Source organism: Heterodontus francisci, chromosome 39 (genome assembly GCF_036365525.1).
Source record: "Heterodontus francisci isolate sHetFra1 chromosome 39, sHetFra1.hap1, whole genome shotgun sequence".
Classification (NCBI taxonomy): domain Eukaryota; kingdom Metazoa; phylum Chordata; class Chondrichthyes; order Heterodontiformes; family Heterodontidae; genus Heterodontus; species Heterodontus francisci.
Genome location: NC_090409.1, coordinates 42,734,559 through 42,752,876, shown reverse-complemented (window position 1 = coordinate 42,752,876; position 18,318 = coordinate 42,734,559). Strand labels below are relative to the sequence as shown.

The 18,318-nt window shown below is 50.1% G+C and overlaps 2 protein-coding genes across 9 annotated transcripts in view; one reads left to right on the top strand and one right to left on the bottom strand.

Moving 5' to 3' along the window:
• LOC137352797 (complement C1q-like protein 3) overlaps positions 1-18,318 on the top strand; it is a 241,811-nt gene that overhangs the window by 26,610 nt on the left and 196,883 nt on the right. The gene's annotated exons all lie outside the window — the stretch shown is intronic.
• Positions 1-18,318, bottom strand: part of LOC137352795 (IgGFc-binding protein-like) — a 77,134-nt gene that overhangs the window by 17,965 nt on the left and 40,851 nt on the right. Inside the window, exons 9-14 of the mRNA XM_068018623.1 lie at positions 15,056-15,255; positions 12,698-12,836; positions 11,308-11,636; positions 6,917-7,478; positions 5,456-6,054; positions 825-1,392 (exon numbers count right to left, since the gene is read on the bottom strand). Of these exons, the coding sequence (XP_067874724.1) occupies positions 825-1,392; positions 5,456-6,054; positions 6,917-7,478; positions 11,308-11,636; positions 12,698-12,836; positions 15,056-15,255 (2,397 nt within the window). The remainder of the gene's footprint in view (positions 1-824; positions 1,393-5,455; positions 6,055-6,916; positions 7,479-11,307; positions 11,637-12,697; positions 12,837-15,055; positions 15,256-18,318) is intronic.

Here is an 18,318-nt window from a genome sequence, read left to right as displayed (position 1 = left end):
CCCCAGACAGAGCAATACCCTGGGTCTCTGGGTTACTAGTCCAGTGACAATACCACTACATCAGCGCCTCCCCCAAATGGAGCAAAATGTCACAAGGCACTTCACAGGAGGGTACATTGGACAAAATTTGACACCAAGCCACATGAGATATTAGGATAGGCAGCCAAAAGCTCAGTCAAAGAGGTCGGTTTTAAGGAATGTCTTAAAGGAGGAGAGAGAGAGGCGGAGAGGTTTAGGGAGGGAATTCTGGAGCTTAGGGCCCAGGCAGCCGAAGGCACAGCTGCCAATGGTGGAACGATGGGAATCGGGGGATGGCCGAGAGGCCAGAATTGTCCAACCCTTCGAGATCTCTGCATTCCTCTAATTCCTGCCTCTCGTACATCCCCCGATTCCCATTGCTCCACCATTGGCGGCTATGCCTTCCCTGCCTGGGCCCTAAGCTCTGGAATTCCCTCCATAACCCACTCCGCTTTGCTCCCTCTCCTCCTTTGAGACGCTCTTTAAAACCAACCACTTTGACCAAATCCTGTCCGAGTTTCTGCTTTTGTGGCTCAGTGTCAAATTACGTTGGATAATTGCTGCTCTGAAGCACTTTTGAAATGATTTACTGCATTAAAAGGCACAATCTAAATCCAAACTGTTAACGTGAGATGGAGTAGGGATGGGGAAAGGCTCCTGTGGAGCATTAACACCGGTATGCGCCTGTTGGGACGAATGGCCTGTTTCTGTGCTGGAAATATCTGTGTCATTATACCCGACTCTGAAGCTCTTTCGCCCAACGGAAACCCTCTGAGAAAACCAACAATTCTGTGGAAGCTACTCACGGCAAAAGTTGTGGCTTCTCCACTGGTAGACTTTGGCCCCGGCCTCCTGACAAGCGGCCGTGTAGAGACTGAGGGCATCGCAGAGGGCTTTGCCTAGCCCCCGGTAGTGGCAGAGGTCGTAAAGGCAATCTTGGAAAAATCGGCTGGGGTCCACGGCCTTGAAGCAGTCCCGGAAGGGCCCCAACTTGCTGTGAATCATGCCACAAAACCTGTCTTCGCTGTACTTGGCTGCGTCGCTCTTGCCACACTCTGGGCAGGCCTGTCCACAGCCAGAGACGCAGCCGGGCGCGTCTGCCACCTTCCAGCTGTTTCCGAAGCTATCTGCACCCACAGTTACCTTGCCACTGGGCAGCAGCAGATCGTTATTGGTGCTCCCATCATAGTTGCCGCAGAGGCCACAGACAGCTCCCGAGTAGGTGCTGGGCAACGTGACTGTGACGTGACTCTGCCAGTCAAATGTTACCTTGAGGCCGAAGTCTGTCTGGACCACAGCTGTCCAGCCACTTCTGTAGATGGAGATCCGGTCAGTGTCAAAGTAATAGGGGAGCGCAGAAAGTAGGCCATTCACCTGAGGAAAAAAAACAGTTAAGAACCTATATTTCATCAGCAACATTCACCCACTCTAGGCATCGCAGAACGTTTCACAGTCCACTCACTGTTGTAATGCAGGAAACGCAGCAGCCAATCTGCATGTAGCAAGATCCCACAAATAACAATGTGATAATGACCAGTTTATATATAAATATTAGCCCCAGGACACTGGGGAGAACTTACTCCACCCCCACCCACCCTGGTCTCCTTCCAAATAATGGCCGTGGAATCTTTTACACCTACTTGAGGGCACGGACTGCGTCCTTGGTTTAATGTCTCCTCTGAAAGACGAAAACTCGGAAAGCGCAGTACTCCCTCAGTACTAACCCTCTGACAATGCAGCATTCCCTCAGTAATGACCCTCCAACAGTGCAGCACTCCCTCAGTACTGACCCTCTGACAGTGTCGGGCTCCCTCGTACTGACCGTCCAACAATGGAGCACTCCCTCAGTACTGACTCTCCGACAGTGTAGCACTCCCTCAGCACTGACCGTCTGACAATGCAGCACTCCCTCAGCACTGACCCTCCGACAGTGCAGCACTCCCTCAACACTGACCCTCCAACAGTGCCGCGCTCCCTCAACACTGACCCTCCAACAGTGCCGCGCTCCCTCAGTACTGACCCTCCGACAGTCCGGCGCTCCCTCAGTACTGACCCTTTGACAGTGCAACACTCCCTCAGTACTGTCCTGGAATGCGGAAGGTGGAATTGAGGGATATGGGCAGATGGTGGGCCAGTAGGATTGAGGGATATTGGGAGAAGGTGGGTACTGAGGGATATGGGGTGAAGTTGGATAGGTGGGGATTGAGGGGAGGCGGTGGTGTAATGGTATTGTCTCCGGACTAGTAACCCAGAGAGCCAGTGTATTGCTCTGTCTGGGGACATGGGTTCGAGTGCCACCACGACAGAAGGTTTGAATTCAGTTAATAAATCTGGAATTAAAAAAACTAGTCTGATGATGGCCATGAAACCATTGTCGATTGTTGTAAAAACCCATCTGGTTCACTAATGTCCTTTCTGGAAGGAAATCTGCTGTCCTTACCTGGTCTGGCCTCTACCTGACTCCAGACCCACAGCAATGTGGTTGACTCTTACATGCCCTCTGAAATGACCTAGCAAGCCACTCAGTTGTATGTAACTGCTACAAAGTCAATAAAACCGGACGGACCACCCGGAATCGACCGAGGCACAGGAAATGACAACGGCAGACCCAGCCCTGTCAACCCTGCAAATTCCTCCATACTAATATCTGGGGGCTTGGTGGGAGAGCTGTCCCACAGACCAGTCAAGCAACAGCCTGACAAAGTCATACTCACCGAATCACAGCTTATTGACCTGATGCCATGAGACCTGGTCAAAGAAACCTCTTGCTGATTACCACCTGCTACCCCCCCACCCCCCCCCACCCTCAGCTGATAAGTTCGTACTCCTCCATGTTGAACAGAACATGGAGGAAGCACTGAGGGTGGCAAGGGCGCAGAATGTCCTCTGGGTGGGCGACTTCAATGTCCCTCACCAAGAGTGGCTCGGTAGCACCACTACTGATCAAGCTGGCCAAGTCCGAAAGGACATAGCTGCTAGACTGGGTCTGCGACAGGTGGTGAAGGAACCAACAACAGGGAAAAATGTACTTGACCTCATCCTGACCAATCTGCCTACCGCAGATGCATCTGTCCATGACAGTATTGGTAGGAGTGACCACCTCACAGTCCCGTCTTCACATTGAGGATACCCTCTATCGTGTTTTGTGGCACTTCCGGTGAACAAATCTAGCAAAGCAAAACTGGGCATCCATGAGGCACTGTGGACTATCAGCAGCAATAGAACTGTACTCAACCACAACAAAAACAAGAAATACTGGAATCACTCAGCAGGTCTGGCAGCATCTGTGGAAAGAGAAGCAGAGTTAACGTTTCGGGTCAGTGACCCTTCTTCGGAACCGAAGAACCCTGCCGAAGAAGGGTCACTGACCCGAAACGTTAACTCTGCTTCTCTTTCCACAGATGCTGCCAGACCTGCTGAGTGATTCCAGCATTTCTTGTTTTTGTTTCAGATTTCCAGCATCCGCAGTATTTTGCTTGTACTCAACCACAATCTGTAGACTCATGGCCCGGCATATTTCCCACTCTACCATTACCATCAAGCCGGGGGCCAACCCTGGTTCAATGAAGAGTGCAGGAGGGCATGCCATGAGCAGCACCAGGCATACCTCAAATTGAGTTGTTGACCTGGTGAAGCTACAACACAGGACTACTTGCTTGCCAAACAGCATAAGCAGCATGCAATAGACAGAGCTAAGAGATCCCATAACTAATGGATCAGATCCAAGCTCTGCAGTCCTGTCACATCCAGTCGTGAATGGTGATGGACAATTAAACAACTAACTGGAGCAGGTGGCTCCATAAATATCCCCATCCTCAATGATGGGGGTACCCAGAGCATCTGTGTGAAAAATAAGGCTGAAGCATTTGCAACCATCACAGATGCCAGCCTTCAGCCAATTCGATTCACTTCACATGATATCAAGAAACGACTGAAGGCACTAGATACTGCAAAGGCTATGGGCCCTGACAATATTCTGTAAATAGTACTGAAGACCTGTGCTCCAGAACTTGACGCACTCCTCACAAAGCTGTTCCAGCTACAACACTGGCATCCAACCGGCAATGTGGAAAATTGTATGTCCTGTACACCAAAAGCAGGACAAGTCCAACCTAGCCAATTACCACCCCATCAGTCTACTCTCAATCATCAGTAAAGTGATGGAAGGTGTCATCGACAGTGCGATCTAGCTTGCCTGGATGGGTGCAGCTTCAATAACACTCAAGAAGTTCGACATCATCCAGGACAAAGCAGCCCGCTTGATTGGTACTCCATCCACAAACATTCATTCCCTCCACCACCGACACACAGTGGCAACAGTGTACAATATGCACCGCAGCAACGCACCAAGTCTCCTTAGGCAGCACCTTCCAAACCCGTGACCTCTACCACCTAGAAGGACAAGGGCAGCAGATGCATGGGAACACCACCACCTGCAAGTACCCCTCCAAGCCACACACCATCCTGACTTGGAACTATATTGCTGTTCCTTCACTGTCGCTGGGTCAAAATCCTGGAACTCCCTTCCTAGTAGCACTGTGGGTGCACCAACCCCACATGGACTGCAGCGATTCAAGAAGGCAGCTCACCATCACCTTCTCAAGGACAATTAGGGATGGGCAATAAATGTTGTTCTAGCCAGCGACACCCACATCTCATGAATTAATTTTTAAAAATGGTGCGAAGTGGGGTAGGTGTGGATGAGGGATATGGGGAGAAGGTGGGGATTGAGGGATACAGGGAGATGATGGGTAGGTGGGGATTGAGGGTTGTGGGGAGAAGGTGGGTGGGTGGGATTGAGGGATATGAAGAGACAGTGGGTAGATGGGATTGAGGTATATGGGGAAAAGGTGGGTTGTTGGGAATGAGGGATTTGGGGAGAAGGTGGGTTAGTGGAATTGAGGGATATGGGGATAAACTGGATCATTGGGATTGAGGGTAATGGGGAGAATGTGGGCAGGTGGGTATTGAGAGATATGGGCAGAAGGTGGGTGGGATTGAGGGATATGGGGAGAAGGTGGATTGTTGGGAATGAGGGTAATGGGGAGAAGGTGGGTAGGTGGGTATTGAGGGATACAGGGAGAGGCTGGGTAGGTGGGGATTGAGGGATATGGGGAGAGGCTGGGTCGGTGGGGATTGAGGGATACGGGGAGAAGGTGGGTGGCATTGAGGGATATGGCGCAAAGGTGGGTCATTGGGATTGAGGGTAATGGGGAGAATGTGGGTAGGTGGGGATTGAGGGATATGGGGAGAGGCTGGGTCGGTGGGGATTGAGGGATATGGGGAGAAGGTGGGTGGCATTGAGGGATAGGGTGCTTGTAATCAGCCTCATCAATTCTCTCTCCTGCTCCCAGTTGCCTCACTGTTTCCCTCCAAGTTACCCGAGCACCAGCCTGCGAATCCCCGTCAGTCCTGAGCAGTTGAAGGGGAAACTCACCAGAATCCTCTGTGGTTCAGCCACACTGAGAACAATAGTGGTCTGATAAACCTTGACGGTCACCACCTTGGTGTAAGAGACAGCCTTGCTGCCTCGGTGATTGTTCTGCACGAGCACCTCATAGTGGGTGAGATCAGCATCCTTCGAGCACAGTACTGACAGCTTGTAGACGCAGGTTCCCATGAAGTTGTACCTGGTCCCATCGAAGGTGATGTAGTGTGGGTCCCCAGAGGCCGAGCAGGTGGAATAGCTGGCTGGGATGCAACCTCGAACCCCGTCAACGGTGGCACACAGCTCGTTGGATTTACACTGCTTCTCCTCGCACACCACCATCTTCAAGGCTGGGTCACAAAAGCACTCGACATGGCACTTGTCATCTGCCCAGAATCTCTCGTTGGGTTTGTAGTACAGGCCCTGGTGGGTGCAACCACAGGCAGCCGAGGGCACGCACTTACCCTCAACTAGGACATGCCCTGCGTCGCATTGGCAGCTCTCCACGCAGGGTAATGAGCAGTGGGTCACAGCATCTGGGTCTTGGCATGTTGGCTCGCAGGCTCTCCCGCAGGCCTCGTAGTGACTGTTTTCAGGGCACTCGTAGGCTGTTAGGAGACCAAACACACTGTGAGGGTCAGGATGTTAGACAGAGCAGGAATGCACACAATTCATTCACTGAACAAATCACCAGGCAGGCCTAAGAACAGGAGCTAGAGGAAGCCATTCAGCCCCTCCAATAAGATCATGGCTGATCTTCTACCTCATCTCCCCTTTCCCACCCAATCCCTTGATTCCCTCAGTGCCCAAAAATCTCTCAATCGTAGTCTTAAATAGACTCAACAACTGAGCATCTACAGCTCTCTCGGGTAGAGAATTCCAAAGATTCACAACCTTCTGAGTGAAGACATTTCTCCTCATCTCAGTCCCAAATGGCCGACCCCTTATCCTGAGACTGGGACCGCACCCCACCCAGTTCTAGACTCTCCAGCCGGGGACGGTGGGAGGGGAAAACAGCCTTTCAGCATCTACCCTGTCAGACCCTCTAAAATCAGACACACTTTCCTCCATCTAAAAGCTCACATTTGTGCAGAACCATCGAAGGAGCAGGCTATTAGGCCCATTATGATGATTCCAACCCTTAGCTAATTCCAAACTAATCCCTTTGTTTAATTCTCTCTCCATAAACCTGAATCAATCCAAACACAGACTGACACTCACTGGGGTATGGGTCCCACACACACTGACTCTCACTGGGGTACGGGTCTCACACACACTGACTCTCACTGGGGTACTGGTCCCACACACACTGACTCTCACTGGGGTACGGGTCCCACACACACTGACTCTCACTGGGGTCCGGGTCCACACACACTGACTCTCACTGGGGTACGGGTCCCACACACACTGACTCTCACTGAGGTACGGGTCCCACACACACTGACTCTCACTGGAGTTTGGAAAACTTACGGCAGGATGCCTCCTGTCGCCACTGCTTCACCGTGACACCCTCTTTCTGACACTCTGTGGCGTATGCTGCCAGCGCCTGGCACAACATGCTCTTCCGGCCCTGGTTCAGGCAGACATCGTACACACAGCTGTCGAAGAATGGCCTGTGGTCCACTTTATCGTGACACAGCTTGAAGACGCTTTTAAGTAAGCCACAGTACTTCTCGCTCTCATACAGCAGCCGCTTGTCGTCAGCACAGGTGGGGCAGTAGCCGTGGCAGTAGTCCCAGCAGAACGGGTCCCGGTCATTGACCTTCCAGCTGCCGGCCCACTCCACAACAGACGACACGCTGGTTCCGTTCGGAGATAGCTTCTCATCGTTGTTTTGCCCGTTGAAGTTTCCACACAGTCCACACAGGTTGCCGAAGTAGCTGCTGGGAACCTCAATAATCAGGTACCACCTCCACTCGTAAGAAACTTTCAGACCGAAATCCGTTTGCAGCACAGCGAACATCCCACTCTGATACAGACGTAGTTTTCCATCTACCAGTGTCACTGGTAAACTCGTTCGCACGTCATTAACCTGCACAGAACAGGAGCAATTTTCAATATGGCTCCTCAAGGAAGAGCGACAAAGCATAACAATCAGACACAGCATTAGGTAACTGGCAGGACATTTAGCACAGTGCTGGTATTATCAAGGCATAAACTACACAACTGTCTGCTTGGTCCCAAACCCTGCCAGTGATTAGATACAAAGTAAAACTCCCTCTACACTGTCCCCATCAAATACTCCCAGGACAGGTACAGCACGGGGGTAGATACAGAGTAAAGCTCCCTCTACACTGTCCCCATCAAACACTCCGAGGACAGGTACAGCACGGGGGTTAGATACAGAGTCAAGCTCCCTCGACACTGTCCCCATCAAACACTCCCAGGACAGGGACAGCACGGGGGTTAGATACAGAGTAAAGCTCCCTCTACACTGTCCCCATCAAACACTCCCATAACAGGGGGAAAAAAACGGGGTTAGATACAGAGTAAAGCTCCCTCTACACTGTCCCCATCAAACACTCCCATGACAGGTACAGTACGGGGGTTAGATGCAGAGTAAAGCTCCCTCTACACTGTCTTATCAAACACTCCCAGGACAGGTACAGCACAGGGAAACGAAGAAAAAAAAACGGGGTTCGATGCAGAGTAAAGCTTCCTCTACCAGGACTCCTCTGCTTCCTGTCACTGTGAAAGGGAAATCATGTTTAACCAATTTATTCGATAGAAGATTGGCTGGCTGGGAGGAAACAGAATATGCATAAATGGGTCCTTTTCTGATTGGCAGGGTGTGACGAGTGGATTCCAACAGGGGTCTGTGCTGGGGCTTCAACTTTTTACAATTCATATCAATGACTTAGATGAGGGGAGCGATGGCATGGTAGCTAAATTTGCAGATGACACAAAGATAAGTAGGGAAGTATGTTGTGAAGAGGACATAAGGAGTTTGCAGACCAATACAGATAGGTTGAGCAGGCAGTTGGTTAATGACTATATCACCATACGACCGTACGAGTTAGGAGCAGAAGTAAGCCATTCAGCAACTCGAGCCTGCTCCACCATTCAATAAAATCATGGCGGACCTGTTTCTGACTCGACTTCATCACTCACATCTACCCCCAATAATCTTTGATTCCCCTGCCTCACAAGAATCTATCTACCTTTGCCTTAAAAATATTCAATGACCCCACCTCCACCACCTTCTGAAGCAGAGAATTCCAAAGTTGCACAACCCTCAGAGAAAACATTTCTCCTTATCTCTGTCCTAAAAGGGCGATCCCTAGTTCTGGACTCACCCACAAGAGGAAACATCCTTTTCACATCCACCTTGTCAAGCCCGTTCAGGATCTTATGAACTTCAATCAAGTCTCCCCTCACTCTTCTAAACTCCAGTGAAAACAAGCCCAGACTGTCCAACTTGTCCTCATAAGACAACCCGCTCATTCCAGATATCAATCTCCTAAATGTCTTCTGAACCGTTTCCAACGCATTCACATCCTTCCTTAAGTAAAGAGACCAAAGCTGCACACAGTATTGGAGATGTCTCACAAATGCCCTGTATAACTGAAGCATAATATCCTTACTTTTATTTTCAATTCTTCTCGTAATAAAGGATAGCATTCCATTAGCCTTCTTTATTACTTGCTGTACCTGCCTACTAACTTTTTGTGACTTATGCACGAGAACATCTAGATCCCTCTGCACCTCAGAGTTCTGTAGTCCTCTGTTTGAGTAATACTCTGCTTTTTTATTCTTCCTGCCAAAGTGAACAACTTCACATTTTCCCACATTATACTCCATCTGCCAGATTTTTGCCCACTCACTCAACCTATCTATATTGGTCTGCAACCACCTTATGTCCTCTTCATTACATACTTTCCTACCAATCTTTGTGAGATCTGCAAATTTAGCTACCGTGCCATCGTTCCCCTCATCTAAGTCATTGATATGAATTGTAGAAAGTTGAGGCCCCAGCACAGACCTCTGCGGGACTCTACTATCACACCCTGCCAATCAGAAAAGGATCCATTTATACATACTCTATTCTTTCCCTGCCAGCCAATCTTCTATCCATTCGAATATGTTATCCACTACACCATGAGCTCCTACTTTGCACAATAACCTTTTATGTGGCACCTTGTCAAATGCCTTCTGGAAATCCAAGTACAGTATGTCAATGGGCTCCCCTTTATCCACAGCGCATGTTACTCCTTCAAAGAACTCCAATAAATTAGTTAAACACGATTTCCCTTTCACAAAACCATGCTGACTATTCCAGATTACCTTGAGCTTTTCCAAGTGCCCAGCTGTAACCTCCTTAATGATCGATTCTAACACCTTCCTCATGACAGACATCAAACTAACTGGTCTATAGGTACCCGTTTTCTGCCTCTCCACCCCCGCACCCCCCCCCCCCCCAACCCTTCTTGAATAGAGGGGTTATATTTGCTACTTTCCAGTCTGATGGAACCTTTCCAGAATCCAGTGAATTTTGATAAAATTAACACCAACACATCTACTAACTACCTCATTAGCCTCCTCCTTTAAGACCCTAGGATGAAGCCCATCAGGACCCGGGGACTTGTCAGCCCACAGCTCCATTACTTTGCTCAGTACCGTTTCCCTGGTGATTGCAATTTCACCAAGTTCCTCCCTTCCTTCCACCTCCTGATTTACAGCTATTACTGGAATGTTTCTTGTATCCTCTCTCGTGAAGACAGAAGCAAAATATTTGTTCATTTCATCTGCCATTTCCTTATTATCTGCTTTAACTCCCTATTCTCACTCTCCAGAGGACCAACACTCACTTTACTTACTCTTTTCCTTTTTAAATACCTGCAAAAATTCTTGCTATCCATTTTTACATTTCTCGCTAACTTCCTCTCATACTCTAATTTCTTTCTCCTGACTAACCTTTTAATCATTCTCTGCCGTTCTTTATATTCTGACCAATCATCTGACCTGCCACTCATCTTTGCACAATTATATGCTTTTTCCTTAAGTTTGATGCTTTCCATAACGTCTTTAGTTAACATGGATCGTGGGTATTCTCTTCGAATTTTTCTTTGCAGCAGGATTATATTGATTCTGAGTATTCTGAAATAGCCCCTTAAATGTCTGCCACCGCTTCTCTGTTGATCTCACTCTGTGTCTCTTGATCAGAAACTGAATTGAACCAGCCATATAAATACTGTGGCGACAACAGCAGGTCAGAGACTGGGAGTTCTGTGGCGAGTAACCCACTTCTTAACTCCCCAGTGTCTGCCCGCCATCTATAAAGCACAGGTCAGGAGTGTGATGGAATACTCTCCATTTGCCTGGATGGGTGCAGCTCCAACAACACTCAAAAAGCTCGACACCATCCAGGACAAAGCAGCCCGTTTGATTGGCACCCCATCCACAAACATTCACTCCCTCCACCACCGACACACAGTGGCAGCAGTGCGTACCATCTACAAGATGCACTGCAGCAATGCACCAAGGCTCCTTCGACAGCACCTTCCAAACCCGTGACCTCTACCACCTAGAAGGACAAGGGCAGCAGATGTATGGGAACACCACCACCTGCAAGTTCCCCTCCAAGCCATACACCATCGTGATTTGGAACTATATCGCCGTTCCTTCACTGTCACTGGGTCAAATCCCTGGAACTCCCTAACAGCACTGTGGGTTTACCTACACCACACAGACTGCAGCGGTTCAAGAAGGCAGCTCACCACCTCAATAGGGTCTAGGGATAGACAATAAATGCTGGCTTTGCAAGCGATGCTGACATCCCAGGAATGAATAGAAGTTGGAAAGTTTGACAGGAGAGCATTTTGACTGCGAGCTTGTGACACCGAGCGGTCTGTGATCCTCACCCTGACTTGTCCGATCTCGGACTTGTGAATAGATATCTTGTAGCCGTAAACATGAACGTGGACCAGTTTGACGTACGACACAGCTGAATTGCCTCGGATGTCGTTCTTGGCTTCAATCTTGAAGGGCATCAGGGTGCGGTCGGAGCCACATGTCTCAGCTACGATGTAGGTACAGGTGCCCTGGAAGTTAAAGTTGAGGTTGTCGAAGGTGTGGTAGTGGGGGTCTCCCCAGGCCCAGCATTTCCCAGTGTATTGAGGCACACACCTCGCATCCCCATTCTCAACCTTGCACGTCTCCTTCACTCTGCACTTGGCAGCTTTGCATGGATCTGACGGGAACAGAACGCACACAGGCACTCAGTAATGACCGATCATGTCAAAACTCCCCCCGACAGCTTTTGATTGTTCAGAGAGAGAAACAAGCACTGAAACAGGCCCTTCGGCCCACCGAGTCTGTGCCGACCATCAACCACCCATTTATACTAATCCTACACTAATTCCATATTCCTACCACATCCCCACCTGTCCCTATATTTCCCTACCACCTACCTATACTAGGGGCAATTTTATAATGGCCAATTAACCTATCAACCAGCAAGTCTTTGGCATGTGGGAGGAAACCGGAGCACCCGGAGGAAACCCACGCAGACACAGGGAGAACTTGCAAACTCCACACAGGCAGTACCCAGAATTGAACCCGGGTCACTGGAGCTGTGAGGCTGCGTTGCTAACCACTGTGCCAAAGGAAACAGCGTGCATTTATAAAGCAACTTTCACCTGGTTAAAAACATCCCAAGGTGCTTCACAGGAGTGTAAATCGGACAAAATTTGACACTGGGCCTTATCGGTAGATATGAGGGACAGACAACCAAAAGCTCGGTCCGAGAGGTCAGTTTTAAGCAGCGTCTTAAAGGAGGAGGAGAGAGAGGTGGAGAGGTTTAGGGAGAGAATTCCAGAGCTTAGGGCCCAGGCAGCTGAAGGCATGGCTGCCAATGGTGGAGCGATGAAAATCAGGGGATGCATGAGAGGTCAGAATTGTCCAAGTCTCCAAGATCTCTGTGTTCCTCAGTACTGACCCTGTCTGGAGTGGGAGCACGAACCCTCGATTTTCTGACTGTTTGGCTGCTGATCACTCTCAGAGCAGAATTAAAATTAGGCTCCATTCTCATTCATGGGCCAGGGTCGCACATGCACCCCTCTAACTGAGACAAGCCCCAAACCCAAGGCGTTTACCGTGAGGGAGGGCACCCCCCTATGCAGTAACTGCACTGGGATATGAAATGTGGTTAATGTAAGTTACACCACGCCCCCTGGCCTTGGACTGTAAATCCCAGCTCCCTGCTCTCTCTGCCTCCCTCTGACATACACGATGCCATTTACAGCGTCGTACCTTTGTTATAACATCCCATGACTCCATTCTTTATGCCACACTTTTCATCAGTCGTGCAGGAGATCTCTTCACAAACCAACCCGACCGCAGAACACATGCATCTTTCCTTGCAGTCCTTCTGAATCACCACATCATCAAGCTGTGGAGGGAACAAACAGGAGACTGTTAGCATGAGGAAGGTATCCCCAGAATGTGGTCAGTATTGAGCGGATACCCCCAAATATATGTCGACAGGGTATCCCCAGGAGTGTGTCAGTATTGAGAGGATATCCCCAGGAGTGTGTCAGTATTGAGAGACTATTCCCAGGAGTGTGTCAGTATCAGGAGGGTATCCCCTGGAGTGTGTCAGTACAGACAGGGTATCCCCAGGAGTGTGTCAGTTCCGTCAGGCTATCCCCAGGAGTGTGTCAGTATTGAGAGGGTATTCCCAGGAGTGTGTCATTTGGACACGATACCCCAAGGATTGTGTCAGTATCAGGAGGATATCCCCAGGAGTGTGTCAGTATCGAGAGGGTTTTCCCAGGAGTGTGTCAGTACAGACAGAGTATCCCCAGGAGTGTGTCAGTTGTATGGAGAGGTTATCCCCAGGAGTGTGTCAGTGTGGACAGGGTATCCCCAGGAGTGTGTCAGTATTGAGAGGGTTTTCCCAGGAGTGTGTCAGTATGAAGAGGGTATCCCCAGGAGTGTGTCAGTATTGAGAGGATATCCCCAGGAGTGTGTCAGTATCAGGAGGGTATCCCCAGGAGAGTGTCAGTACAGACAGGGTATCCCCAGAAGTGTGTCAGTGTGGACAGGGTATCCCCAGGAGTGTGTCAGTATTGAGAGGGTATCCCCAGGAGTGTGTCAGTACGGACAGGCTATCCCCAGGAGTGTGTCAGTATGAAGAGGGTATCCCCAGGAGTGTGTCAGTATTGAGAGGATATCCCCAGGAGTGTGTCAGTATTGAGAGGGTATCCCCAGGAGTGTGTCAGTACGGACAGGCTATCCCCAGGAGTGTGTCAGTATTGAGAGGGTATTCCCAGGAGTATGTTCTTAGTGGGAGGATATCCCCAGGCGTATGTCATTGTGGACAGAGTATTCCCAGGAGTGTGTCAGTTCCGTCAGGCTATCCCCAGGAGTGTGTCAGTATTGAGAGGGTATTCCCAGGAGTGTGTCATTTGGACACGATACCCCAAGGATTGTGTCAGTATCAGGAGGATATCCCCAGGAGTGTGTCAGTGTGGACAGGGTATCCCCAGGAGTGTGTCAGTATTGAGAGGGTTTTCCCAGGAGTGTGTCAGTATGAAGAGGGTATCCCCAGGAGTGTGTCAGTATTGAGAGGATATCCCCAGGAGTGTGTCAGTATCAGGAGGGTATCCCCAGGAGAGTGTCAGTACAGACAGGGTATCCCCAGGAGTGTGTCAGTATGAAGAGGGTATCCCCAGGAGTGTGTCAGTATTGAGAGGATATCCCCAGGAGTGTGTCAGTATTGAGAGGGTATCCCCAGGAGTATGTCAGTACGGACAGGCTATCCCCAGGAGTGTGTCAGTATTGAGAGGGTATTCCCAGGAGTATGTTCTTAGTGGGAGGATATCCCCAGGCGTATGTCATTGTGGACAGAGTATCCCCAGGAGTGTGTCAGTATCAGGAGGATATCCCCAGGAGTGTGTCAGTATCAGGAGGATATCCCCAGGAGTATGTCAGTATTGAGAGGGTATCCCCAGGAGTGCGTCAGTGGTATTGAGAGGGTATCCCCATGAGTGTGTCAGTGTGGACAGGGTATCCCCAGGAGTGTGTCAGTATCGAGAGGGTTTTCCCAGGAGTGTGTCAGTATGAAGAGGGTATCCCCAGGCATTTGTCAGTATGGATAGGGTATCCCCAGAGTGTGTCAGATTCGAGAGGGTATCCCCAGGAGTGTGTCAGTCTGTATGCAGTGCAGCATTCCCCCAGTACTGACCCTCTGACAGTGCAGCGCTTCCTCAGTACCGGCATTCCAACTGTGCAGTGCTCCCTCAGTATTGACCCGATGGCAGTGCAGCACTCCCTCAGTACTGACCCTCCGGCAGTGCAGCACTCCCTCAGTACTGACCCTCCGGCTGTGCAGCACTCCCTCAATACTGACCCTCCGACAGTGCAGCACTCCCTCAGTACTGACCCTCCGACAGTACGGCACTCCCTCAGTATTGACCCTCCGGCAGTGCAGCACTCCCTCAGTACTGACTCTCCGACAGTGCAGCACTCCCTCAGTACTGACCCTCCGACAGTGTGGTGCTCCCTCAGTACTGACCCTCCGACAGTGCAGTGCTCTGATATTACTGGGACACAAACAAAGACGGGTTGTCAAGTGGACACGTAACGTGACACAACAGCAGAGCCTACCTGGTAATAGTGGCCATTCTCGAAACAGCCACAATTCTCGATGGGAACACACTGATCTCCGTCTACGAAATAACCGTCGTCACACTGGCATCCCTCAGAGCAGGTGTCGGGGCATTTGGACTGGTCCGTAATCCCGGCACAGGTAGTAGCACAGGTGTCGGCACACACCTCGTAGTGGCTGTTCGCTGGACACTTCATTGCTGTGGGCAACGTCCCAATAAAAACAGGTCAAGAGAGTCATGGAAAACCGGCAGAAATTCCACCGTGAAGAATAACGAGGCCTCCCTTTAATGCAAGTAATTCAAGGATTTCTCAAAGCGTCTCGCAGTGGCTTTTGTTACTGTTATCAGTCACTTTCTGCACAGCCAGGGTAGGCGGTGGCGTAGTGGTATTATCACTGGACTAATAACCCAGAGACCCAGGGTACTTCTCTGGGGACATGGGTTCGAATCCCACCACAGCAGAAGGTGGAATTTGAATTTAATTAATAAAAAAATCTGGAATTAAAAGCTAGTCTAATGATGGCCATGAAACCATTGTCAATTGTTGTAAAAACCCATCTGGTTCACTAATGTCCTTTTTGGAAGTAAATCTGCTGTCTTTACCTGGTCTGGCCTACATGTGACTCCAGACCCACAACAATGTGGTTAACTCTTACATGCCCTCTGAAATGGCCTAGCAAGCCACTCAGTTGTACCTAACCGCTACGAAGTCAATAAAAAGGAATGAAACCGGGCGGACCACCCGGCATCGACCTCGGCACCGGAAACGACTACGGCAAACCCAGCCCTGTCGACCCTGCAAAGTCCTCCTTACTAACATCTGGGGGCTTGTGCCAAAGTTGGGAGAGCTGCCCCACAGACTAGTCAAGCAACAGCCTGACATTGTCATACTCACGGAATCATACCTTACAGACACTGCCATCACCATCCACGGGTATGTCCTCTCCCAGAGGTGGTGGCACAGTGGTATACAGTAGGGAGGGAGTTTTCCTGGAAGTCCTCAACATCGACTCCAGACCCCATGAAGTCTCATGGCATCAGGTCAAACATGGGCAAGGTAACCTCCTACTGATTACCACCTAATGCCCTCCCTCAGCTGATGGCTCAGTACTCCTCCATGTTGAACACCACTTGGAGGAAGCACTGAGGGTGGCAAGGGCACAAAATGTACTCTGGGTGGGGGACTTCAGTGTCCATCATCAAGAGTGGCTCGGCGGCACAGTGGCGCAGTGGTTAGCACCGCAGCCTCACAGCTCCAGTGACCCGGGTTCAATTCTGGGTACTGCCTGTGTGGAGTTTGCAAGTTCTCCCTGTGTCTGCGTGGGTTTCCTCCGGGTGCTCCGGTTTCCTCCCACATGCCAAAGACTTGCAGGTTGATAGGTAAATTGGCCATTAGCAATTGCCCCGAGTGTAGGTAGGTGGTAGGGAAATATAGGGACAGGCGGGGATGTGGTAGGAATATGGAATGAGTGTAGCATTAGTATAAATGGGTGGTTGATGGTCGGCACAGACTCGGTGGGCCGAAGGGCCTGTTTCAGTGCTGTATCTCTAAACTAAACTAAAAAAAACGAAACTACTGACCGAGCCCTAAAAGACAGAAAGGAGAATGCGGCAGGTGGTGGGGGAACCAACACGAGGGAAAAACATACTTGGCCTCGTCCTCACCAATCTGCCTGCCTCAGATGCTTCTGTCCATGACAGTATTGGTAGGAGTGACCACCACACAGTCCTTTTGGAGACTAAGTACCGCCTTCACATTGAGGAGACCCTCCATCGTGTTGTGTGGCACTATCACCGTGCTAAATGGGATAGATTTCGAACAGATCTAATGCAAAACTGGGGATCCATGAGGCGCTGTGGGCCATCAGCAGCAGCAGAATTGTACTCAACCACAATCTGTAACTTCATGGCCCGGCATATCCCCCACTCTACCATTACCATCAAGCCAGGAAACCAACCCTGGTTCAATGAAGAGTGCAGGAGGGCATGCCACGAGCAGCACCAGGCATACCTCAAAATGAGGTGTAAACCTGGTGAAGCTGCAACCCAGGACTACTTGCATGCCAAACTGCGTAAGCAGCATGCGATAAATAGAGCTACGACATCTCATCACCAACGGATCAGATCGAAGCTCTGCAGTCCTGCCACATCCAGCCGTGAATGGTGGTGGACAATTAAACAAATAACTGGGGGAGGTGGCTCCACAAATATCCTCATCCTCAATGATGGGGGAACCCAGCACATCAGTGCGAAAGATAAGGCTGAAGCATTTGCAACAATCTTCAGCCAGAGTGCCGAGTTGATGATCCATCTCGGCCTCCTCCTGAAGTCCCCAGCATCACAGATGCCAGACTTCAGCCAATTCGATTCATTCCACATGATATCGAGAAACAACTGAAGGCACTGGATAGTGCAAAGGCGATGGGCCCTGACAATATTCCGGCAATAGTACTGAAGACCTGTGCTCCAGAACTTGCGGCGCCTCTAGCCAAGCTGTTGCAGTACAGCTACAACAATGGCATCTACCCTGCAATGTGGAAAATTGCCCAGGTATGTCCTGTACACAAAAAGCAGGACAAGTCCAACCCGGCCAATTACTGCTCCATCAGCCTACTCTCAATCATCAGTAAAGTGATAGAAGGTGTCATCAGCAGTGCCATCAAGCGGCACTTGCTGAGCAATAACCTGCTCAGTGACGTTCAGTTTGGGTTCCGCCAAGGCCACTCAGCTCCTGACTTCATTACAGCCTTGGGTCAAACATGGACAAAGAGCTGAACTCAAGAGGTGAGGTGAGAGTGACTGCCCTTGACATCAAGGCAGCATTTGACCGAGTATGGCATAAAGGAGCCCGAGTAAAACTGAGGTCAATGGGAATCAGGGGGAAAACCCTCCACTGTCTGGAGTCATACCGAGCACAAAGCAAGATAGTTGTGGTTGTTGGAGGTCAATCATCTCAGCTCCAGGACATCACTGCAGGAGTTTCTCAGGGTAGTGTCCTGGGCCCAACCATCTTCAGCTGCTTCATCAATGACCTTCCTTCAATCATAAAGTGATGATTGCACAATGTTCAGCACCATTCGTGACTCCTCAGATACTGAAGCAGTCAGTGTAGAAACACAGCAAGACCTGGACAATATCCAGGCTTGGGCTGATAAGTGGCAAGTAACATTCGCGCCACACAAGTGCCAGGCAATGACCATCTCCAACAAGAGAGAATCTAACCATCTCCCCTTGACATTCAACGGCATTACCATCGCTGAA